The 26,522-nt window shown below is 42.9% G+C and overlaps 1 protein-coding gene across 1 annotated transcript in view; it reads right to left on the reverse strand.

Moving 5' to 3' along the window:
* Positions 1-26,522, reverse strand: part of GLT1D1 (glycosyltransferase 1 domain containing 1) — a gene marked incomplete at its 5' end in the record, with an annotated part of 90,274 nt that overhangs the window by 21,004 nt on the left and 42,748 nt on the right. The window contains 4 exons of the mRNA XM_025195671.1: positions 3,742-3,862; positions 5,167-5,210; positions 17,512-17,561; positions 18,064-18,159. Coding sequence (XP_025051456.1) covers positions 3,742-3,862; positions 5,167-5,210; positions 17,512-17,561; positions 18,064-18,159 — 311 coding nt within the window. The remainder of the gene's footprint in view (positions 1-3,741; positions 3,863-5,166; positions 5,211-17,511; positions 17,562-18,063; positions 18,160-26,522) is intronic.

Here is a 26,522-nt window from a genome sequence, read left to right on the forward strand (position 1 = left end):
CTCTTTCCTGCTTATGCAGGGGGTCGGACTCGATGATCTATTGAGGTCCCTTCCGACCCTAACATCTATGAATCTATGAATCACTGAAAACTAGTAGCCTTAGGATAGCTTCTCACTGGATAACCACAGGCCTGGCTACATTCACTGCGGTCCATAGACTGTCATTAATTCCTAATTGGATTGAGCTTCCCAGTGTACTACCAGTCATGGTACTTGCATAGTTCTGTTTACATGAGTTTGGATTTGTGAGTCTGATAGTACATAGCTTGTTAAATGGCTTAATGTACAAGCAAAACAGCTAACGACTTACCACAGTTCACAGCTTCATTTTTCCATTTCAGTTACTCTGCAGGTTTTTCAGGCTAACTACAGATAGTCAAAAGCCCAAGGCTGAATCGCTTCAGTCTTTTCATGTTAGTCTAAACTGCAGAGATTAAACTGAGAAGCAAGTGAAGAGACATTCACTTTTGATTTAGGAAATGCAGCCGCATGCCTGCAGTGGCTCAGGCTGGAAGCTGGGGGGCATTAGAGCACGCCTCCCCGCCTCTGTGGAAAGGAAGGGACTGAAGCTCCAAGGCTTTTCCCCCTCCCTGTTGCAGCAGAGGGTGTGTGGACAGCCCAGGGCTAGCACACTGGAGAGTGAGGGTTTAAATCCCCTCGCTGGACCACACGGGACCCCAACCCGGGTCTGCCAGGGTAGGGTACAGTGCCTGCCAAGCTTCTGCCTCCCCCTCCCCCTGCTCCCTGCTTGAGGCTGCCAGCCTGAGCAGTGGGTAGGTGGGGACAAAGGTAGTGGCACTGAATTCATAAAAGCTTGAACAAGAATAGTCCTTGCTCTGAAGCGAGCAGGTATCGATCACAGCAATTTGCAACCTCAAGCACATAACAAACACCAACCAACAATCTTTGCCTAAGATAAGCCCAGTAAAACAAAGTGAGAGCGCACAGAATTTAAGTCTAACTTAAAATGAGATGTAATAAACCAATAAGACAAGAAAAAGTCTTGCATAAGTCTTACATAATCCTGAGGGCAGAGTGTCTCCTTACAGCTAGATATTCAGAAAGTCCTTCTTGGGAAATCAGCAGGTGGTCTTAGGTGCTGGAGTGGCAGTCCCACAGGCCTCATCTCTACTTGGGTTTTTACAGATGCACTTGCACCCTCTTGTCCCCCTTGTGCCTTGACATTAGTACGTTTGTCACCTCTAGCACCTTTGGCAGGACTCTTATGCATTCAGTGTCTTTGTCTCTGCCTAGGTATTCCAGTCGCCCACCTTTTCAAGGCTCTTCTTTATAATATAAATGTAGTTCTCTGCTTTCTTTGGTCACACCAGCCCAAGCAATCTGGGACCCTCTCCTGTTCCCTTAGCTCTGTCTCCAGCACATACATGTGATGATTGTGCCAGGTCTTTGCCAATGCCTTGCCCACCTCTCAGTCTGCTCTTGCAGGGGCTTGCCCTGTGCTCACAGGTGGCAGGGGACCAGGCTCTTCCCCCTCCCCCATGGCCTGGGGGAGATGAAGGGAATTATGCCCCCTCTCCCTCCCCTTATCAACTGCTTGTCTCAGTCTCTGCCATAGGTGGGGAGGGGGGTGTAGTCTGCTGGTCTTCTGCTGGTTCCCTGCCAAACATACCCTGGCTGGGATCCCGTGCGGGTAGGAGAGGGGGTTTAAATCCCCCTCCCTCCCCTCCATCTGAGCCTGCCTGCCCCTGCCCCTGCCCCCACCCCCTCCACTCCAGCTGCCCCCCCACTATCCCCCTTTCAGGCAGACCCGGCTGCAGTCCCCAGCTGGGTTTCCCACCCCCACCCTGTTGTCACAGCCCTCGCTGCTCTGGCACAGACAGCCTAGGGCTGCAAAGCATGCTGGGATACTGGGGGACTGTGATTTAACTTGAACCAGGAAGGGGTCTGGGACAGAAGTTTCATAAAATAGTTTGACCTAAATGAGTTAAGTCTGATACAGGGGTGTAGGCTGATACTACATTCAGCCAGGTTTATCACAAACCAGTTTCTGATGCTTTGAAAGTGGCTGAGTGCACTGAACTTCTGTTCTGTTACAGGGATCTGATCACTTAAACCAGTTTCTGTGTAACTTCTGTCCCTGGCCCTAGTGTATTCAGCTACCAAAGTTACCATAATAGATCCCCACTTTCAGCACAGCAAGTCTCTGCAGTCATGTCAAATGGATTAAACTACAGACAAGACTTAAGTGGAGACACGATGCACACACCAGTAAGGAAAGACAAATAGCCCAGAAGGATCTTCTGTGCAAGTAGGAGATAAAAGTAAATCCAACATGGAAAAATGCTGATGAATGCATCTGGGGGATTATTTCTCCAAAATACTGTTTTTTTAATAGGGAAGAGAGAATCAGAAGGAAGGAAGCCTTGTAAGTGATTGAGCAAGGTGTGTGGTAAAGGCAACCAAGCTCCTGTGGCTTAGTGGTGCTGCAAGTTTTAAAAAACTGACAGAGCAATGAATAGGAAAGCATTTACCATTCTCTTTCTATAATGGCTTTCAATGAGACCAGGGGTTGTGTAGCAGACCTGCTCCTGGAATGAAAATAAGCTTACTCATTGCAACTACATAATAGAAGCCTATAGCGAGGCAGCTCTCCCCAGGAAGCAATAATCAACTGTTTAGTGGCGTTGGTATGAAAATAATGACAGTCTGTTTTAGGCGAACACTTCCCACTAACTGACTCGGTCTGAACCACAACTTGTCAGGATCGCAGCTTCAACAAAGCAGAGCAGACCTCAACCCTGAAACGAGGCAGGTGGTTTCTTTAAAAGTGAACAAGTATGATCCTACTTTTGACTCATCAAGCGTGTGTCAGAAACTGCCCTGCGTGTGGTCAGCAGCGCCGTTCCCTCCTGTAGTAAAAGCCGAAGGAGGGGATCTTTTCTTTTTTCCTGGAAATTCCAGCAAGAAAAAAAATCCTCGGGGGAGATTTCTACAAATCCCTGTGCTAGTCCCCACCTCTGGGAGGAAAGCAGGTCCCAAACCCAGCAAAATCTTGATTTTTAAAGACTGGGTTTATTTGTGCTGAGGTGATGGATATCCACAGCGGTGGTTCTGTCTCCTCATCTCCCCGATCCCTCGCCAGGGAAATCCAGCTGTCGGTTAGGACACCCTGGAGGGAAGCACACAGTTGCTGCAGGAAATGGTGGCGGGGATGCAATAGGTAGCCAACTTCCCCGAGTCAGTGGTGCACCAAAACCCTGGGACGCTTCCAGCCCGCGCCATGTAAACCCATTGCTTTCTCCCCTTTGGAGGCCTGTGAGAGTAAGCAGGGAGAGCCTCTGAAATAATTTTTTGCCACCAGTATGGCAGATGAATAAAACAAGTCTGGCATGGTTAATCGCTACAGAATTAAGTAACCAAATCCAGCCTTTTGCCTCGCTTCTGAACATGATGTAAAAATAAATTAAAGCGCTTTCTAGCAACTTTATAAGGAAGGGTATACTGAACCATGACTATCTGACAGTCAAAGTAAATCAGAATAATTATCATACCTAAGGTTCTGTAACATTAATTTAACAGGCTTGATGAAATTACATCCTGTCCTTAAAAACCTGTCCGATTTAAGAGAGAAACTTCTATTAACTCTTGTGAAGAAACCGGTTTGGTTTGGTCTTTGCTGGCTTTTAAAATAGAAGACAGAAACGTTGACACCGATTTCAACATATACAAGGCAATTTGAGATGTGTCCTCTGCACAGCCTCCGTGCTTAGAAACAATTACCTCCAGGACTGCAGCAGACATCCCCTCCGAAATGGAGCTGTTCACTACGGCAAAGCATCTTTTCACAGCAGCATGCAGATCATCTTGAGGTATCTCCTGTAATAAATGCACCCCAGGTGACCTAGAAATAAAACGGAAATAGTTAGGCCATCTCCTACTGTGCACTAAGGAGTTTATTTCCGAGAATTTAGGGGAGCTAATTATAACCTAGGGGTTACAACAAACCTGGCAGTCAGGAATCGTGGTCCTGATATCAACTCTAACAATGACTTGTCCCTCTCTTTTCCTCAGTTTCCTATCTGTAAAATGGGTACAACAAGAGTACTATTATGAGTCTAGCTATAATATTACTAGATCCTTAGATAAGCTTCTGTTTGTATGAAGTCGTAAGACTAGAATCGGTGCAGTAGTTCACACTTCTACTAAATAATATAATTGTCTCATACGTACTCCAGCAGTGCCTCCAACATGTTATCTGAGACTGGAGATCCACTGCACCAGGTGCTGTATAAATATACTGTAAACCTTGGTGTCTTCCCAGAAAAGCTTATGGTCTATATACAGACATGACAGGAAAAGAGGGTGAGGATAAACAGAGGCATGGAGAAGGGCAAAGCACTTTAGTAAGGGATCTATGAACATAACTCTGGTTCCATTGAGTCCCAGTTCATCTACCTTTCTAGACCGTACAATTCTGGTTTTGTAGCATTTACACCAGGTTGTACAGGTGTAAAGTGACTGTACAAGCTGCGGCAGAATTGGGGCCGCATGCCACACCTGGGGAATATAGACCGTCACTTAAAATAACCTGCATGAAAAGGTTTTGAGCCAGCTACCCAGAAGAAGCCAGGAAGCTTTCTTCCCAGGAATGGCACTACAGAGCACAAATATTGTGCAGATTTTTAACTGTGCCCCGAACTATCCGACCGGCACTAGCAACCAGCCAGGAAACCGGCCTCTTGTTCTGTTCCAGCCAGGCAGTTCTTACGTACAGCAGAAGAAAATCTGCTCCCTAAAATTTATACGCTTCAATTACAGAACATATAAACTTGAGACAAAGAAAGGCCACGGCAGGTTATCTTGTCCACCCACTCACTTGCCAACCACCAGCATGTCAGCACTTGGAGAAGCAAGGGCGAAGAGCAGACTGCAAAAAAGGCATGTAGATTATAAAGGGAAGGATTCAACCTCTAAATTAGCTGTGAGCTAGCACAGACTGACATGCAGGGGCTATCTGATTGTGGGAAATTGAAAGCACGTGTACTAGAGTTTGCATAGGGCTCGCAAATGAAATATCGGAGCTAGTTGGTTAGACGTGCAGGCAACGGACTGCACCCCTAAATGCAAGAATCTGCGTAGACAACAAAGCTCGGGAGCCGCCTACTTCTGTTTAAACTGACAAAGAGCATAACAGCGACAGCTTGCCTTTTAATCTTTTCTTTGACTTCGCTTACAAAGAGTGGGTCAACCTAAAAAGGAAACACACACAGAGTTATGTCTCCACATAGCAGTGCTATACACACATTAAAGGAAAATACAAACTTCCATGGGTCAGTATTTGCAAAAATATGCTATTCTTTAAGAGTAGGGGTTAAATCATGCCATAGAAAACTGCATTTGGTAGAGTCACATTTTGTTCTAGAGAGAAATGACCTTGAGATCAAGGCCCTGGACTGCTAGCGCATAGTTACCTGTGGACAACAGTACTCGGCTAAGATGGGGGTGAACATAAACTGCTCTGTTATTCCTCTTGCAGCCACTTGGTGCACTTGGTGCCCTTGGTGCACACTAGGAGAGCTTCCCCCAAGTTCAAAGTAGAATGAGTGAACTGGCATTTAATACCCACTAAGCATATACCCACGGGTAGTTGGTGCAGGGTCACAGTAATGGCCACTGACAGACGTGAAAAAAACCCAAGCAGCACTTTACTGAAAGAAGAAACGCATCAGGTCAACTTGACTCCCAGCATCGGGCGCTTCAGCAGGGCTTTTTGGCGCTTTTACCTGATAACTGATTCAAGCAACTATTAAATAAAAGCACCAAGAAGCCCCACTGAAGCGCCCGATCTATACAGACGGTGGGTGAGCCGGGTCAAACTACTGTGATGCCTCTTCTGGGAATGCGTTGCACATGGCACGGGGGCATGCTGAGCTGAAAGTAAAGTCCTGTTTTGGGGGTTTGGGGTTTTTTTTTCAAATCGTAAGCAGACGGTGCTGTAAAGTCAAACCCTAGCACACTGTGTGCTCCTTCCCTTGAGGAGACCAAGTTCCCAGCCAGATGCAGGTTTCTTCTTAGCCTTGGGCAAGTCGGTCACTCTGATCACAACTCTTCTCCATAGGATGGGTAAGGAGAATCATGTCTTTCCCCCTCTTCACAATGGAAGTCCTTGGGTACAGAGGTGGTCTCTTCTGGTCTACTAACTTCACTGCAGTGGGCCTTGGATTTCAAATGGCTCCTCAAAGGCTACTGTAGTGCAAATGATTATTAACTGGGTGCTGACGTGCCACATGGCAATCCAGTAGTGCGAAGACAACCTGCCCCAGGGATAGAAAGGAACCGGAGCATGATGCTAGGAGCTGGGTGCACCCAAGTGGCAGAGACCCAGCATTTGTCCTTCGTGCTGGGTCTGATGCTCTCGGGGCTGTCGGCAGAGGGAAGCAACGAGCCTTCCTTCCCACTTTTGCTTCTCAACACGCAGCCAGCCTCGCCCCGAATCCTGTGCTCTTCAGCATGCTGATGGCCATATTCAAGCAGATTTAAAATACTGGCATTGTTTGAAGCATTAGTTTGAAAAACTAATAAACATAAAAGTCTAAAATGCGTGAAGATAAAAGGAGAAGTATTCTAGGCTTATTAAAAACAGTTTTATAGACACAGGAAATGAAGTCAAGCAGACTTTATTTCCAGAGTGTCTCTTAAAGGCTGTTGCTTTAATAAGTTTTAAAAAAACAAATAGATATTTGGAAATCGGAACTAGACAGAAGCACGAAGGACAGCACAGGATTTGGGTTTTTTTACATTTTTTTTTTTGATTAAAGAGGAGGATTGAATACATTAAGTTGATTTATGAGAGGCTGCACAACGTGCAGCTTTTTAAACCTGGGGACAGTATAGTTTAATATCTGCTCCCCGCTCATGTGCTGCTTCTCCTTTTCGAAGGAACATATAGTGCGCAATTATTCCAAAGGAAGCTTGTCAAATAAATACCATTCTTTGCTATAGGTCACAAAATGCTTATTCAAGTTATTTCAAAATTTAAAAAACCCCAATCACACACTTTAAAGGCTTGAGTTTAAAACTGCTATTTTGTCCTTTCAGCTTGGGAACAATTTCTGCAGGAAACCAAAGGGGCAACCCACTCAGGGCACATGCCAATCTTTATGACACTTGGAAATTAATTCTTACCATGCATGCAATAATGAATAGCCTTGTAAAACTCTGTCTCATTGGGTATTTTTGATGGTGGTTGTGCTCAGGGAAGTTTGAGGAAGTTTTTGGTATTTGCTACTTCTAGCAGCAGACCAACAGATCAGTCTTCTGAATCAATCTGTCAAGTTTCAGGTTCCTCTGACATTTTATATTGAACTTCCTGACCGCTATTTCATCATAAATATCTTTTTTGGCTTTCCCCTAAAATACTACTTTTGTTGCTAAATTTTGCACTGAAGGGATTTTTCTTTCTTCCCATTAAAGTCAATGCAATATTTACAAGCGACCATGTGATTTAGTCTTTCCTCTTCTGCCGTTAGGAAGACGGCTAAAAATGCAGTTCGTCACTCTTGCGATTTGTTAGGTCTTGGTGCCTAACCCAGCCGTACCACGGTGAGGCAAGGAATGGCTACCTGTGTCATAAATACTGTCCCTGTCCGATGGATGGTTTCATCGGTAGAGGATCCAAGGTGCCTGGCCCAAACCGTGAGAACCCGGCTGAAACGCTGATTTACTTTCAAGGCAGGTAATGTCCTGATGAAGCAATTCTCCCGATAGCGACTTCACTACAAGCTCCATTCACGCGCTCATGGATGTAGACGGTCCATCCCAGACAAATAAGTGGATGCTCTACATTACCAATGTGATTACACTGGCACCCAAAGGTGCGGCGGGGTGTGGTGGCAGAACGGTTTCAGTGTCTTGCTAGAGATCCAGAGGTGTGAATTTGAGCCTTGATCTATGCTTGCATTAAAGGCTGCCTATGTTCATGTAAGCTGTAAATGGATTGCTTGTACGACTTAACTACACTAGTTCACCGAGTCACCTAGCTAAGAATTTGTTCCAACTACTCGGTTGGTGGAGTTGCTTAACGTCCCTCATTGTAGGCATTAAATGAGCAGACTGACCCTTTTTGACCAAAAATATTAGCGGCTTGGTTCAGAAAATGCTGCGTTTGGATGGCGAGGAACCACCAGGCCACAGTGTTTGAACCGCTGATCTTGGGGAAAAGGATGTACCTATGTAGCAAGATTTGCATGGTGTGATTCCTTGCACAGCCAGCTGGTTTATTTTGTGTTCCTTACAAACATGCCAAGCAGGAGTTTGCACCAGTCACCAGCGGTTCCCAACCTGTGATACGGGTACCGCCAGTGGTACGCAGACAACCTGTCAGCGGTACGCGTTAACAGATTTATTATAATTATTTATATGACAAAAATCTGCTGGTGGTACTCAAGGTCGACCTGAAAAATTTGCTGGTGGGACTTAAGGTTGCATCGTTTTAAATGGGTAGTGCGCAATGCGTCAGACTTTGGGAACTGCCGAGTACGTCCTGTTAAACAACCCCTCCCCTTCCCCAAAATATAGTTTTTTACAGGAAAACTTTTCAGGATTTTACATCTCATCAGTTCATAAGAGATCACAGAGAGGCAGCTGGCCCTGGACAAATAGTTTATAAGGGGAAAAGCTGTTGCACTGACAACACTGTGGATGCACAGACAGCAAGAAACAATATCTAATGGGACAGGTCAGCCTACTAAACAAGCACTAGTTTGCTGGCAGGCCAGGCATGTTTGATACTGCAAGGAGTCATGGATCGGACATTGCACCAAGACAGAGATGTCTTTGCTGAAGCACAAGGCCTACGGTGATCAAAATCCAGGAGGACCTTCTATAAACTGCTGCATTAAACAACTGGCAGCAACGTTCTTTGAGTAGATGTGATCTCTTTTATTAGACCGAGTAGTTGGAAAAAAGTACTTAGCAAGCTTTTGGGTGCAAGCTTTCAAACTTGCTAAGAACTTTTTTCCAACTCCTCAGTTGGTCTAGTAAAAGAGACCACATCCACTCAAAGAACCTCGCCTGCTTATAGACGAACATGGCTTGCCTGTAGACCAACACGGCTACAACCAAAAACCCAGCATCAAACAACTGCCATTTGAAAATGAGCTTAAACAAAAGTAGTGGTCCAGAAATGTCTTTGCTAGGCTGAGAAGAGAACTGCTGCTGTCTGAGCTTTGTGGGAAGCACAGCTCTTAGTGCATTTGCAGTTCTATCAAAAAATCGTGCCCTGAAAGCTACCCAAAGTTTGAAAGAGCTATGCCTGCAAACCCATTCGATAAGGACAGGTTTTGCTTGGTATCGGCCGCACGTGAGCTTCTGACACTGCTGCTGCAAGAGGAGGCTTTTTCATAGCTGTGGGTGACCTCCTATTAAAACCTTTGATCACTGACTGAGCAGGCGTACATCACTAGGTTTTGACTGTGCGGCTTTAAGACTAAGCTTGGGAATGAATTGCATATTCAATTGTTGTCTTGAATGCCTACAATGAGGGACTTTAAGCAACTCCACCCACCAAACTGCATCCTGCTGCTCAGGCAAGGTGATCTGGGTAGATGTGATCACTTTTATTAGACCAACTGAGTAGTTGGAGAAAAAGGTCTTAGCAAGCTTTTTTTCCACCGATTCAGCTGGTCTAATAAAAGAGATCACATCTGCTCAAAATACCTTGCCTGCCTGTGTCCTTAGACCAACACGGCTACAACCAAAAGTCCTGCGGCTCAGGACTCTTATTCCATTTCACAGTTGGCTATATCATTTTCATTGTCTTCTGGTTGATCTACTGCACTTCAACTCTGCTTGTTCCAGCCTCCTTGGCCAACAGCTGGAAAAGAAAGCAGCTGGAAGTCGTATGAAGCAGAAGAGCTGGGTGGTACTTTATGAGGGGCTATTGAATGATTTGTCAAAAATAAAGGCAGGACCAAGGAAGCTCTTCAGCAAATGGGACCCAAATAGTCTTGGCTAAATAGAACAATAGCATATTTATGTTCTGGCATTTCCAAAATGTTCAGGTTTGGGGACTTGTAATAAAAACCAAGGAAATTAAGCGCTAAAGATGGTGGTGAGGCGTCTTCAGGATTGTGGTTCAATCTTTGAACTAATAAGCGAGTGGTTAGTGCAATCGCCGAGGGTATGGGAGTGTTGGGTTCATGTCTGTCCTCAGGCTCAGGGGCTCTGGATGTATCTTTTTCCCCCCAAGAGACCACATTAGCCGCTGTTCAGTATGACATTGTGGGGTGCACAGGATGGCTCTTAGTCTCTCCTGTTGATGCTCTTCCATTTCTTATGGACTGCTTAAATACTCATTGAGACAGAGACAAGAGTATGAGAGTGACTTTGTAGCCTACTAGTTAGGAAGCTCTTGGGAGAGGTAGGACATCCAAGCTCAACTCCCTGCTCTGAACATGGGAGAAAATGGATTTGGATCCTGTCTCACAATTCATCTCCATGTTGGTAAAAATGGGACGCAATAGCAATCATATCGTAGTACCAGCCTGTGGTTTTTCTTGGCCATGAAAAATCAATCCTTCCGGTTTTGGGTCAAACAACCTATTCCGTTCACCCTAAAACTACCAGACTTTGGTGAGATTTTTTTTTTTCTGTTTTGCTGCATCTTTCTTTTTTTTTTATGTTTGACTTGGCCACTGACTCAAAAAGCCAATTATTTACAAAGCCCCTTGTTCAAAGATGCTAGGTGCTCTTTAGTAAAATATTATTTTCTACTTCATTCTACCTCAAAATCTCAGCATGGCTGCAAACATTAATAAACTGAGCCTCCCAACAGTTTCAGTCCTGCTATAACTTCTGGAAAATTGCTGTTGCCCCATTTTCCAGCTAAGACTACAGTGACACTAGCAGGTGAAGTCAGGTGTCCAAGCAAGTCAACAGTTGGACTTGTGTCTCATGATTTCTAGAGCAGGGAATGCATGGCTAAGCCACGGTTATACTACCTCTTAGTAGGGGGATTATGCTATTTCAGATGTCCTAGCAAGGATCATTAATGAGAGGGGGCAGGAACATATATATGTTTAGGTATGAATATATACACACATAATTAAATATGTTTTGATCTTTGTAATTAAGTGCATGCAGAAGTGTTGTTGTGTTTGATTAAACTAGTCTTATGATGATCTAAATCAAGAGGAATTTTTAAGAGTTGAGTATATAGTTGTGGACTAAGCAGCTGGGGGGAAGCAGACGTAGCCTGAGTTACTGAAGGATGCAACCATCAAGGATGGAGAGGATTTATTCTGTACAGCAGAAGATTGTGGGGCATACGCAGCAAAACTGGGGTGTAACTAAGAAAGGAAAAATATTGGTTGCATACGGGGAGGACTTCTCTATTGGCTTGTGGAATGATTTGTCTAAGCTAAGTGGTAGAAGCAGCACCACTTGGTTCATCTAAAATGTCAAAAGAAAATACACTGGGAAATGTATAAGGAACAACAGTGCATTATTAAGGAGATGGGCAAGATGACTTGATCGATCCAATCCATCCCTGGATTCTTTGCTATTCAGCTCAAAGATAGTCTTAACAGCTACAGAAAGAAGTCAGACAGATGCAAAAATAGTCGTCAATGAAAAATAGTATCATTATACACACAGCAATATGCTGTACTTTCCGTGCCTGTGGTTAAAAATTACATGGTACCGCTCTAGGGGATTTCAAGAGTTTATTGTGGCAAAAGAGGTTACACCACAATAGACGAGGCTATAATGAACAGAAATTCTGCAAAGGGATCTTATCTTTTTCAGAAAGAGATGCTGTCAGCTCCTATTCCTGCAAGGGAGAGTTGCTGAAATTTAGCTTCCATTTCAAGTATCTTTATTATTAATCAGACACACCGAGATAAGGAAAAATAAAGTGTGGGAGGGAGACAAAAGATAAAATTTTCAACAGCATTATAGTACCTGAGCCTGTACGCTGTGTTTACACAAGTAACACCATCTGAGTAAATAGGTCTGCTCAGATGTGTGGGATGATTTGTAAACACATCCACAAAACTGCATTAATCTGTTAGATCCTGCTAACTTCTAATAGGCAGCTGGTGATGTTCACAAATAAATATTACTGCACTCCAAGAGTAATTCCATGGGTTTCAGTGAAATCCTGGGGTATGAGAATCAACACAAGCATATCACATATACAAAATAGAGATGAGATTTATTTTGGCATACAAAGATGCTTTCTTTATCCGAAACAAATCTGTTTTAATAAAACGTGGGGAGCCTGCTCTGGGGGAGAATATGTTTAAATATATTTTAAAATGCTTTAAGAGGTTTTTTTAAAAGTCTGTTCAGCTCTTTGGCCTCTCTGCATGTGCTGTATACATTAATATGGGGATGCTGGTTACTTACTGTAATAAAACTCATTCAAGAAAAAAAGCAAAGCAAATTAAGTGCCTAAAATCCTCACTTGTGGCAGGAACTGCATGTTTTGATGCACGCTGCATTATACCTGTTCCAGATTTCTCTTCCACACCACTTCACTTTCAAATCTTGTGGTGTATCAGAGTGGAAAGAAATGAACTTAGAAAGAAAAACGTGAACGCGACTTCAATGACAGGGTATGTCTGGAAATGTATAAAGTCCAAAACTAAATGAGTACGAAGAAAATTCCTATTTGCCCAGTCAGCTCTTACTTATTTTCCCATCAAAAATGTTTTCTTCCTGGAAGCTTTTAGGGTCACAGAAAACTAATTCAGAGGGAGATTGGCTCTGGAGCTGCTCTCTGGTTGTGAATCAGAACAGTTGCTGCAGTAGATCAACTTCCCAAACCACAGGTATCTCATGCAAAAATGAATCTTGAGAATATATTTCTATGCACTAAGAGCTGCTTTGTGCTGTCCCAATCACTTGCTAGAAAAAGCAGATTGAAGACAGAAAAAGGTTGGACAAGACTGTCTGGTTCTCCACCCGGTCTCTGGTCAGGCCTATGGGTCATTATGGTCCCAGCTTGGCCCAGAACAGAGGGTGCTTTAAGGTCACCTGGAGCTTTCTTTCCTCACCTTGGGAATGAGTATAAATCCACAACAGAAACAGTCTGGCATGGTACCAGCAATGGTTTTACCAAGGTCTTGTCTTCTGATGAACGTTGCATCTCTTTAACAAACAATTATCACTAAAAAAAAAAAAAATCACTCAATAGATACTGTGCAAAGCAGCACTGTGCAGCGAAACAGTGCTGGCTCCTGACCAGAAGCAGCGTAGTCATGTACATGTGGCACTATTCTGCTTCATCTTGCAGTGATCGTTAGTGATAATTAGTACAAGGTGGCTATCCTGCTTCCAAACTGAGAGCTGGTGCGCTCAGAGGTGGCTTGAGTTTTCTCTGCAAAGTGCTGCTGTACACTCGGGCACTGTGCTCAACCGAACTCGTGGAAAAAAAACCTGCAAGTGGCATGTAAGCAGAGAACAGTAAGGCTCTGATTTTCTTTTTTAAAATCAGTCTGGTCTCTATTTTACAGATGGACTTCAAAGGAGTGATAATTGCAAATAATGACACACAAAACCTTCCTGTGATGAGAGAAGGCTGAGTTTTACCCTTCCTAACACAAGGTCCATGCAGCTCACATTTAAATGCCCAAAAATCAAGCTTGAACTGGCTTATGTGAAGCCTGCCTTTGTCCTGGCCCCTCTGCACAGCAGGACAGTATGACTAGTCCCTGCAAGTCAAAGAGCTAGTTATAAAATCCTGAATTTTCTTTTAAAAAAGAAGAAGAAGAAGAAGAAGAAGTGGGTGCTTTTATCTGCTGCCTTGTTTTGTGGCTGGGCAGCCACACTGTCGAAATGTTCTCAGCTACCATGAGGACTGGAAGCCTGCTTATTTTAATAATAATTTTGAATCCTAATCACATGATTACAGGGAGGGGGGCTTTTGATAATAGCAGCAAATACTGTGAAATACACTGAATGTCATCTGGACAGCGTGGGGAGCAACCAGAATTGTAATGGCCGTGACAGCGGCTACCCCCTAAACTTACAAAATCTGAGTTTCCAATGGTATCTTTTTTCCGTGCTCTTTACAAAAAGGTTAAACAAAGCCACGGTAATCAAAGGAAAGAGAAAAATTCCTATGTAAAACTTGTAGTCTCACATTAATATTAATCGGTACTATGTATAATTCATTTCAAAGGATGCTGTCAACTCAGATTTAGCCTGAAGTGTGGATCATATAAGAACACTTCTGTGAAACTTTAAAACCAATATAAATGTCTATGATGATTTTTTTCAATTCTAAACATTCCCCCTCCCAGACTTTGCCTGGTGTCAGACAGGAGCCTAGCATCGTTTTGTGCCAGCTGACAACTGTTAATTGTGTGTGAATTCAGACTAGCCGAAATGGCATTAAAATAATTTCATTTGAATGAAACAGAGGCATGCACCTCTGCATCTACAAATGAGAGGTGGGAGGGAAGACAAACTGCAGTATACCAACCCTGGTGGAAGGCATACTTCATCCCAGCAAGTCTACCAGATCCAGGAGAGGGGCAATGGTTCAGAAGGACACAGCAGGACAAGACTATAACATTTTATTAACCACAGAGGTGTTAATTCAGCTTTTTAATTTTACCAGGTAATGGCTCCGTTGTGCTTACGCTAAAGGGAAACTGTCAATCCATGTAAATCTGGAGAATAAACGTGGAGAGAAAATCTGAGAGATTACCTGCAGGGCCTTGACCCTGAAAACCCTTGCTGAGCTTTATACAGGTTAGTAGCCCCATCAAAGTTAATGGGTCTACTCCTGCCTGAAGTCGTACCTGTGTGTTTGCAGGACTGCAGCCTAAAATCTGCTTTTTCAATCTTGCATAAGCAGATTTAAACACGTGCAGGTGGCAAAACAGATTACTTAGTGGAGGAATTAAGATTATCACAGGACTAACTACTTGCAGATGCACAGGCCAGAGCCCAGCTGAACATGCTTGCACATATTAACAAACACTTCTTGGGATTTGAGATGAGTCGGCTGGTTAGATGGACACCAATCTCATCTTTCTTTGGAATTTCATTTTACCAAATATTGTAGCAAGCCGTCCTTATGGGTAACTTCAACTGAAAAACCTCTCAAGGCAAGGTACTGAGCTCCAGGCTCCTGGGCAGCAAAGCACTTGAGGGGAAAAACAGCACACTGCTTATAGACATGGGGAAACCCCCCCCCCAAAATGGCACTTCACTTTTGAGCCCAGCACACGCCCAGAAGAGGCATCGCGTTAGATGGACCCGGCTCCCCCAACATCTGAACAGATCACACGCTTCGACTTGGCTTTTTGGTGCTTTTATCTAATAGCTAATTGAATCAGCTTTAGAAAAAAGCTCCAAAAAGCCCTGCTGAAGTGCCTGATCTATACAGATGCTGAGAGCCAGGTCGAACTAACGCGCTTCCTCTTCTGGTAAAATGCTGGTTTTGTTTTTTGCTTTTTATATCTGTTAGCAGACCTGTGCTAAATCAAAGCCTCTGTAGCCTCTACAGCAATGACCTTACCTGTAGAAAATCAGCAATACTAGTCTTTTGTACCAAGGTAGCAGCTATTAGACCAAAATCTGCCATCCCCTCTCTCCATGTATACTTTGCCTGCAGTATCCCGTAGACCCTTCACACTGTATATCACCTGCTAGAAGTATATCATGGAACAGCAGGCATGTGGTATCACCCTGACGTCCCTGCAGATGCTCTCTAATACAAGTATCGGTGAAAAACCCTCATATATGACCACTACTATCCTTTACTATGTATGACAACCTCATTCATGCACAAAACTCCATACTTCTCCTCTTAGAGTATACAGTTAAAATTCAGGGGGGCAACCCAAAGATATATAAATAATGAGGCAAATATTAAAATACAAATGTTCTGATGTTTTCTTCTCCAAAAGTTGATCCTGTAGTCAAATGCAATATTGCATCTTCTGCTCTCAGAGACCAAAATCCATGAATATCATTATCCAATCAGCTGCATGCACGGAATATAACATTTCAAACTGGAGAGATTTGTTTTAGTTGCAATGTGGCAAAAGTGGCAACAGCCCTCTGCACAACAGTGTGACCAGCCACCAGGCTATGAACTGGCTCTTAGCTTCTGAATAGCATCTCTTGGGGAGAAAAGGGTGCAAGACTAAGGGGACCAAGGCTACTGGGATGCAACCCCTACAAGCCCTCAGCTGTCCCAAAGGCCATGGGGGACTTTGCTGTGAGCAGATACAATCTCTGTGACCCAAATGGAGCCCACAGGATACAGACTGCCAACCCATGACTTGGACTAATTTACACCTTGGAGCTAATTTACAGCTCTTTCGGAAATGTAAGCAAGTCTACCGGCCTCATCTGAAGCCCAATAGAAAAGATCAATCAGACTAACACTAGAGTAAACTAGTATGCCATGGAGCTGGAAGTGTAAGTTAAAGTAGAAATGAGGCTATTTCTACTTTTATTTTCCTTCACCTATAGCTGCCTGCCTTGCTACCTAGCTGTGTTCTGGCCATTTGGTACAGAAAATTCCTTCGACTTAAAATCCTGGCTGTGCCCAATTCAGCTGTGAAGTATAATGGGGTAACATGATCATTCACATGACAAGTGACTCTGGGTGCCTATACATGAGCATAACCATGCTTAAAAACGGTGGTGGGGTGCTTTAACTACAGCTCGTTGAATGCGCTTTAGTTAAAGCAGCCCTGCCGCCATCTTTAAGCATGGGGACGCTGATGCACAAGCTGCTCCAGGTGCTTTAATTATAGCAGCTCTCAGGACCGCTCTAATTAAAGCACAGCTTCCCCCCCCCACCCACGCTCCCGGAGCATGTGTATAATGCCCTCCAAGTCTAACCTGGTGTTACATACAGGTTAGACCGGGGTGGGCAAAATGCGGCCCGTGGGCCAGATGCGGCCCGCCAGGCCATTCTATCCGGCCCCTAAAAATTTAGAAAATTAATATTTATCTGCCCCTGGCTGCCTGTCATGCAGCCCTTGATGGTTTGCCAAAACTCAGTAATCGGCCCTCCACCTGAAATAATTGCTCACCCCTGAGTTAGACCATAGAGCTCATTTTGCAGACATAGACCCTCTTGTGCTTGGACTGTCAGCTCTTTGGGGCTGGGATCAATGCTGAGTGGGCCTCCTAAGTGCTACAGCACAAAGAAACAATAACTTTGGCCTGGACCTGCTTGCTTTAACGTCAGAGTTTTCCCATTGACTTCAATGAGAGTGGGTTCATAGTCTCCCTTCCAAGTCAGCACACCATGACTAGACCATAATGAATCTCTTCTAGCCAGTACTAAAAAACTGAGCTTTAAATAGCGGAACATTAGATTTCCACAGTTCAAGACCTCTTATGAAAAGTCTTTACAGTAATTTGGTACTCTACTTTGAATCTTTGTAAAATTTCAAACACCATTAACTCCATGCCTATTTGAAAACAGTGTGAAAATTTTCCCAGTTGAGCAAACCTGCATGAGCCCACACAATTATTTAGATTGGGAAAAAAAAACAACCCACAACTAAAACTTACTGTAGGTCCAATTATAGCCAGGTGGACATTGGGCTCCTTTCTGTGCCACTCTAAAATGCAACACAAAAATTGAGTATTATCAAATGATGTCTATTTGATTATTGACAAACACACACAGATGCTGGGTCTCTATTTCATAGACATTTGGGCTGGAAAGGACCCCGGAGGATATCGTAGCCTCCTTCCTTGAAATCCATGGAAGTATCTCTGTAACTGAGATGGGCAGCATTTAGACAACAGTACTTGTAGTATTGCTTCAACTTGGAAAGTGGATCAGATTTTCATCAGATTTACACATTCGGCACTCACACTCTGGGATTAAGTTGATTAATGCGATTGAAGATGGTACTTAGTATTTTCATGTCGCTCACACTGTTAGGATTTGAGCGTTCCTGTCTTATGATTTAAGCTAATTAATTCTGCATTGTTGCACACCATAACGTTTTGCAGGACACTGGTGATTTTGGTCACTAAGTCAGAGTGGTTTGGATTCTGTCTCCAGCTGAGAGAGTAGGGACATTCATGGGGATATTCAACAGCGGGGGTACGTACCTGAAAATACATCTACTAAATAAAGAGGATCTTTGATTCTTCTAAGTCCGCATATCAAAATAAAGAGGCATAAATTGTCTGTATCTTGAGGAATTCCTGTAAGAGAGCATTTAAAAAAAATTCTGAATGCAGATAGAAAAGTAAATTCTTTCCAAATGAATGACAGCAGGTGTGAACACACGCAACTAGCACAGTAATAATCATACTAATAGATAATACATAATGCTAATAAATTCCATATAAAAAATAAAACAAATGCCAACAATAATGCAACGTGTACAACCGAGTAGGTGCAAGGTTACTTTGCTGTATTAGTTCTTTCGAGAAAGATGATGTTGCTTGCACATATGATGTGATGTAACATACTGAACGGCAGCCAGTTGCTATAACGGCTGATTTGTAGTAACAGGAGTTGTTCACGAGCTTAACCAAAGCAGACGGCTCTGCTCTCCATACGGTATGGAGCAAAGCAGTTACTCTTTTTATAGTCGTATACACACGCAGAGAATAGCAGTCTCATATTGGCATTGTCTAGATTATTAAATAAATTTTATGCTATTTGTACTGTAGAACAAGTGTCGGTGGAATAAGAAGCAGGTTTTTACAATCTTGAATACTAAATGATGTAGGTAGCAGTTAAGTACCAACCTATGTATTCAAGACAACATTGCTTCACAGATGAAAAGTTTAGCATGCTGGGCTCAGTTGAAATGATGGCACTTTTGAGAAATGAATAAGCCCTGTCTCTAGAAAAGAAATTCTATTAGGTTAGTGTTGATATTACCCGTGAGAGCAAATGAAGTACTTTTCATGCACTACATAAAAACTAATTTTTCTAGAGGTAGTACTGTCCAGCAGGGCTGTGCGAAGCTTCGGGTGGTGATTCCATTCGGCGGAGATCCGGCCCATTTCGGTGGCTGAATCTCCGAATCTGAATCGAATCAGGGGACCAATTTAAAGGTCCGCACCAACTGAAAGCTCGGAAAAGATTCGGAGAGATTTGATGATTCGGACAGTCCCCAGTGGCTGCAGCAGGGAGCTGCAGCTGATTCCGAGCTGGTAAGTACTAGCTGGGCAGAGGGGATGATCCCTGCTGCCTCCCACTGCATGGGGGGCTCTGCATGAGCCCCCCCATCCCCCTCACTCCCCCAGCCCCTCCACTGTCCCCCAGATTGCCCGAATCTGAATCCAAAGCAAATACTAGCTGCTTTGCACGGGCCTGCTGTCCAGTGCTCACAGCAAGCAACAGCCAGGCTAGGCTCCTGTTGCTCTAGTGCTGCCTCTATAATTGACTGTGCAAACAACACAAATTTCTGTACTTCATTTTTCCAACCTGTAGCTTAGCAATAATATACATCCAGGTTGCAACATGGTCCCTGATTCAAAGGTTTTGTGAAGTTTAGTTAATGCATATCTGTAAAAAGATAGGAGCGCTTCATAGGAAGGGATTTTATAATATGAACAAAATCTTATTCTGGCTCCAGTGTCAAATATTGCATGCGCCCCGAAAATACCAAAGCGGATGCAGAACATTTTAACAAGAATTTAAATGATTGCAAAGCATTGCTTTTTAACCTTGAATTTTTCTTTGCCACATTCAGACAGGGAAACCTTTTGCAGATAATAATCTAGCCCAGTCACTTTTTCTAAGTTTTTGTTCTTTCAAAATTAATTGGTCAAGATAAGTCTTTTAAAGCAGCACTTCAGTCATAGTCAGGATACCGGGGATAAGGAATGCAAATCAAGAATAATCTTGAAAATCTGCAAATGCGGTAGAAAAACATAAAATTGGGAAGCACTCTTGTACAGAGCCACAAACACACAGGAGTAAGCCACAGATATGCTACTTTTATTAGGATATATTTTTTAAAATGACAATCTACTGCATGAGGTTCCCGCTGCCTCTGGCTCTATGACAGAACAATTATGTTCAGATTGTAACTCTGGAGACGGGTCACTATGTGAAGAGCTTTGATCAAATGTTTACCAGAATTTAATGTAGTCCACAAATTGCTGAATGCATGTACATAACACAGCACCTCTTACATGACTCCCATATTATTTCATTTCTTCAGGAATTTATCCTCCTAATACTCCTTTGCAGCAGGAAATGATTATCCCATTTATAATACGTTCTGCCTTCTCAAAGATCATGATAATCAAGAGAGAGAGAGAGAGAGAGAATATGAAAAATGGAGTGACGCCGCCCTTTTTACATTTATCTCATCCTGTGTTTTCCATTTCTAATAACACTAACTGGAGGCCTTTCAGTCTCTCAAAGCAGCAAATCAGGAATAACGCTCCTAAAGTCCACGGAGGTACGTTGTATGAAATGAGAGAGAGATTTTATCTTGCTTCTGAAAATGTCAGAAACAATCAGTGGTTCGTGACATGTTCAACTGATATTGCATTTAAAATTAAAATCTAATTTCGGGATTTCAATGCTTTTTCACAGAATTCGGTACTGAGTCATTTTGATTTAATTTGAATAGTTTTAGCTGTCAAGAGTGGCTGCAACAGACAAGGTAGATAATAGCATTGCCAGTTGTTGGAGTGAAAAATAACTTAAAATACACAAACATTTGGACTGGAAAAAAAAAATCCTTTCTTATGGTGTGAAACCCTTTTAATGCATTCTGCCTTTAAGAAAAGTCACGCTGGCTTTGAGTCATGATCTAGACTCCCACCAAACAAATTGCTAGGGAGGGGGTCAGACTGTGACTACCATAGCAAGACTCTGCCTGAATTGATATATATCTATTAGATGCACACCCACACAAGACTGCCTGAATTTATTTATACACACACACACACACACACACACGTATATGTATGTGTGTACGTGTATATACATGTGTGTACATATGTACGTGCGTGTATGTATGTGTGTATGCATGTGTACATGTGTATGTATGTATGTGTGTATGCATGTGTACATATGTATGCATGTGTACGTGTGTATGCATGTATGTGTGTATACATGTGTGTGTACGTATCTGTGTGTATGTGTGTGTACGTGTGTGTGTATGTATCTGTGTGTGTATGCATGTGTGTATGTATGTGTGTACGTGTGTGTGTATGTATGTATCTGTATGTGTGTATGCATGTGTATGTATGTGTGTACGTGTGTATGTGTGTATCTGTATGCATGTGTGTATGTATGTGTGTACGTGTGTATGTGTGTATCTGTATGCATGTGTGTGTATGCGTGTGTACGTCTGTACGCATGTGTGTGTATATATGTATGTGTGTACATGTGTATGCAGGTGTGTGCATGGTGTATGCAGTTGTGTGTGTGTGTGTGTATGCAGGTGTGTGTACAAGTGTATGTGTGTATGCAGGTGTATGTGTGTGTGTATGCAGGTGTGTGTATAAGTGTGTGTGTGTGTGTCCAGTTGCGTGTGTGTATGCAGATGTGTGTATGTGTGTATGCAGGGGTGTGCACATGTGTGTGTGTATGCAGGGGGGGGGGTGTGTATGCAGGGGTGTGTACACGTGTATGTGTGTATGCAGGTGTGTGTGTATGCAGATGTGTGCATGCAGGTGTGTGTACGTGTGTGTGTACGCATGTGTGTATATGTGTGTGCATGCAGGTGTGTGTACATGCGTGTGTGTGTACGCATGTGTGTGTGTGTGCAGGTGTGTCTACGTGTGTATGCATGTGTGTACGCATGTGTGTGTATATGTGTGTGCATGCAGGTGTGTGTACGTGCGTGTGTGTGTACGCGTGTGTGTGTGTGCAGGTGTGTCTACATGTGTGTGCATGTGTGTACGCATGTGTGTGTATGCAGGTGTGTGTATGCGTGTGTGTATATATGTGTGTGTATGCAGGTGTGTACGCGTGTGTGTGTATGCAGGTGTGTACGTGTGTACACATGTGTATATGTGTGTGTGTATGTAGGTGTGTGTACGTGTGTGTATGTAGGTGTGTGTGTATGCAGGTGTGTGTATATGCATGTGTACGTGTGTGTGTATATGTGTGTACATGTGTGTACGTGTGTATGCATGTGTGTATGTGTGTACATGTGTATAATGTGTATGCATGTGCATACGTGTGTGTGCGTGTATGTGTGTATGCGTTTGTGTGTGCGTGTATGCGTGTGTGTGTACGTGTATATGCATGTGTACGCATGTGTGTATGCATGAGTGTACGTGTGTATGCATGTGTGTATGCATGTGTGTACATGTATGAATGTGTATATATGTATGTCTACGTGTATGCATGTGTGTACGTGTGTATGCATGTGTGTATGCGTGTGTATGTGTGTATGCATGTGTGTACGTGTATGCATGTGTGTATATGTGTATGTGTATGTGTATGCATGTGTGTGTTGCATGTACATGTGTATGCATGTGTGTACATGTGTATGTGTGTGTGTGTACATGTGTATACATCCGTGTGTGCGTGTGTTAATGTGTGTAAATGTGTGTGTGTGTGTGTGTGTGTGTGTATACACACACACACAAATATATATATACATTTCAGGTATTCAATGTAGATGATGTTCTTGCTACCTCCTGATATGTTTTGCCTCTGGCTGCTGTAGATTAGGATGTGAGGTTGACACTACAAATTGAATCAAACAATAATGAGTATCCTGATCACTGCTGTTGTGAGTGTAAAGATAATCACCCAAGTTATGAAGAACCTTATAGATTCTACAGGCCTGCTAGCCTTGATTGTAGCATAATATCCTGTAGATTTGATATGACTTTTCTTCCTCTCTCTCTGCATTTTTCATTCGGTAAATCTGTCTTTTCCTTTTAATGTGTTTAATTAGATAATGGATGTAAAGTGCTGCAAGGGGCTCAGTGACCCTCCAGAAGGTGCCAGACAACCTCAACACATCAGACAAATACTTCACAGCTCTCCATCAGGCCCACTGTAAATCCTAAATAGCATTTAGAATTGTGAAATAATTTTCCCCAATTCTTCCAATATTTAAAGCTGTCTCTTCAAAGCTGAACGTGTGACACTGCAGTATTACAGAAGCTCTTACCTGTACACTGTCTAATTTATCTTATTGGAACCCTGCAGGGCAACATAGTAAAAATACTTTGAATTTTACTTACAAAAAAATATCAGCTGAGCCAGGATCCACTTCTACTGGCAGGTTATTCCTAGAGGCATTGTTTGGCTTTAAAAGAGCCAGGGCATGGATGGCTTTTGTAGGGAAGGGATAAAATCTTGGGGCAGTCCTGTTTACGGCTTCCCTGTGATGGGGAGGGGTTTGGTGGTGCCCTAACACCTTCCTAGAAAAGCAGCGCTGGCAGGGACCTTGCAAGATAGTCTAGTCTAACTCTCTGCCCAAAGCAGGAGGGTCTCTATCTACACCAACCTGGCACAAGCTTGTCTAACTTGCATTTGTAAACTGGCAGGAGGTAACCTTGTTCCACTGCTTGACCACTAGGAAGGTTCTTCCTGCTATCTAGCCTAAAACTCCCTTGTTGCAATTTAAATCCATTACCGCTCGTGCTACCTACAAAGCAATGGACAAAAACAGTTGTCCTCTATAACCATCCTTTTCATATCTGAAGGTTATCAAACCCACCCTTTAGTCTTGTCTTCCCTAAGCCAAAACATCTCAGTTCTTCCAACCTTTTTTCACATGTTTTCTAGACTTCTAATCATTTTTACTCCCAGGTAAAGGAGGGGGTTTTTTTCTCCAATTTTTACTAGATTTTAATGGAAAACAGGTAACTCCCTTTGACCGGCTTTGGAATAATACCACCCTTGCAGTCCCCTAAGAATGGGATTTTTTTGCACCGTTCTCAGGAGCTTCCGATACTATCCACTGTCAGAGACATACCATTGACCTATGTGGACCGCAGGTCTGAAGCCACACGACCAATTCTGTCTCCCCCAAAAAACCTGAAAAGAGCCATTTGGGAGAGTTTAATAAGGCAGGAGTCAGGTATACATTTCATTTGATTGTGTGCAGTAGATCTTAGTCATTGACTAATTCATTTTTATGACCAGATTTAATCCACTTAGGGACATAAAAAACCCACAAAAAAAAGACTGCTTTGCAGAAGCATCACAGACATTACCTATTGCTGGAAGAGTATTCTGTTCCAGTCTGGGTTTGCTTGCCTTTAGACTTAAGCAACATTTGTCTCTCTTGCCTTTCTATTTATTCATTGAAGATGGTTAAATTTACACATCTGAATAATGCTTCTATCAGATTTTCACCTCCCGGTGCTTTCTCAAGACTTCTTGGAGCCCCTGCTGTGAAAAACAAACTCTAGCTATCTGTACAAGAAACCAATCGTTGCAACGTTCTCACTCATGATTTGGCCTCGCAAGATACTCAAGCGGGAGCACATTAATGACATAGTAAAGGCAAAACCCACTTTTTTAGGTGCTATGGCCCTGTCAGCTATGCGGAAATTGGCACCTGACAGGAGGCATTTTTATTTTATTTTTTTTCTTGAGCTTTAAATGGGCGCTTCCCATTCTGGATTTTTGCTGCAGCATTGCCCTTCAATATAAATCAACTGTGCTTAATGTTCATGCGATTCTGGTGCCGTGCGCGATTCCATTCGGAAAAAGGAAAAATGCATAAATGGTACTTTCAACAGATTTACTCATTGGGTGTTTTTAATGCGTCACCACCTTGCTGCAGTGACAAAAAAGGTGTGCTATTTTTTTCTCCTACTAGTGCTGCAGCAGGAAAGGATTTGGGATGGTGAGTTAAATTGTTTTCTGGCGTGTGTATCCTACCCAGAAAAATGAAGTTCTATGAGCTACCCGCAGTTATACCCCACTGACCTTCAGAAAGGGTTGCAGAGATGTAGCTGAGCATTGAACTTGACCTGCAGAATCTGTATTGCTGAACCTCTGTCGAGTTTACAACACCATTTTTTAAGGCAAACACAATTTTTATTGAGTTATTGACGGGGAATAAAAATAGAATCCCAGGACACCGATATTACAGCCCCATTTCAGAGCATTAAGTGTGCTATGTCAGAGGAGGCCAAATGCTTTGCTGTTATAACTACCGGTGTTAGTGGAGTTTCCCTAGCAGCGAATTTGGCTGGAGAAAGCTGTCAAGTAGATAAACAGGATTAAGAATTGGGACTCTTGTTTTGTCCCTGGCTGTGATTATGATTCACTGTCTGACCTAGAAAGTCCTATGTTACAGCCTGCCTATATACCCATTTATCAATGAAATGGGTATAATGCCTACCTAGTTCAAAGGAAGTTATGGGGCTGATTAATTTTTTGCAAAGTGATTTGTAATGCTCAGAGGAAAGCTATTATGAAAGAATAAAAAGTTTATAAAGTCCACATTTTATGGAAAAACAAAGTTTTGGCGAGAGCTTTTGTTAGGCAGAATTTCTGCACAAAAATAAGGTCCTTGTTTTTTTTTGTTGAGAGTTCACTGGCTCCCACGGTTTGGTTTGTTTTTCCCCTCATCTGAAAGTATAAACCTATGTTTGCCGCATCAATCATTTTCACAGCAATCAGTTGAAATGTCACTAACGGAGAATTATGTCTTCAGAATGGAGTCCTAATGGAATATTTCATAATTGCACGGGGAGATAAAAAGGCAGGAGCAGGTGAACGGTCTTAAAAGCTAGGTTCCTGTATTTGTACGCTGTCCTTAATAAAGAACAGCCAAAGTGAAATACCTACATTGCGTGGGTAAAATTGTTCCTAAAACAGAATGCTTTCCAACCTTTTCCCTAAGGTCAGAGCATCTAGTTAGAATTTAAAAAAAAACCATGAAAATAAGATGACATTGTAAGAAGCGGTAACAAAGAGATGGCTGCCTAAAGTATTCTGGATGGGATACTTCTGGATGCTCTGGGATAAGAACATTTTCCCTTGAAGTCATTTGTTCAAATCCAGATGAGCTGGCCTAGATATGATGGCTGTTTAAAGCGTCTGTGTTCAGTCCAGTGTCTTAGTGGAAAGGCATCGGTACTATCATCGCAGTTGATTATTGGCAGGTGTGGCAGGAGTGCCACAGGGACTTGAATGGACATGGCACAGCATTCCCATCCCATGCTGTGGGGTGGTGCATCTGGGTTTGAAAGTTCACTACGGGGAAGCGCTACGTGTGTGTGTGCATGCACATGTGCACTGGGCAATGCTTTCTAGATGCACAGATTCATTTGGTCTTTTGGGTCCCTTGGACTTTCAAACCTTTTTTGGCCAATACCTTCACTGACTTTAAACTAAGTTTGGGAAATGGGAAGGACATTTTTTTAAAAGCCCATCACATTCTATTAAATTCCACAAACTTGGCTATTAATTGTTAACTGGTATGCTTTTTCTTACACAAAATATGAAATGTTAACATTAAGATAATTATCTCTTTATTTTGCTGCCATGAAACCAGAAAAATCCATTATCATATGGCACAAGAAAATGATCTTTTCCCAAAGTCCAGCAAAACTGCATTTTGTCTTCCCTTTGCAAAGGCTCATGTGTGAATGCACGTAGCTTAAGC

Source organism: Alligator sinensis, unplaced genomic scaffold (genome assembly GCF_000455745.1).
Source record: "Alligator sinensis unplaced genomic scaffold, ASM45574v1 scaffold628_1, whole genome shotgun sequence".
Taxonomy (NCBI): domain Eukaryota; kingdom Metazoa; phylum Chordata; order Crocodylia; family Alligatoridae; genus Alligator; species Alligator sinensis.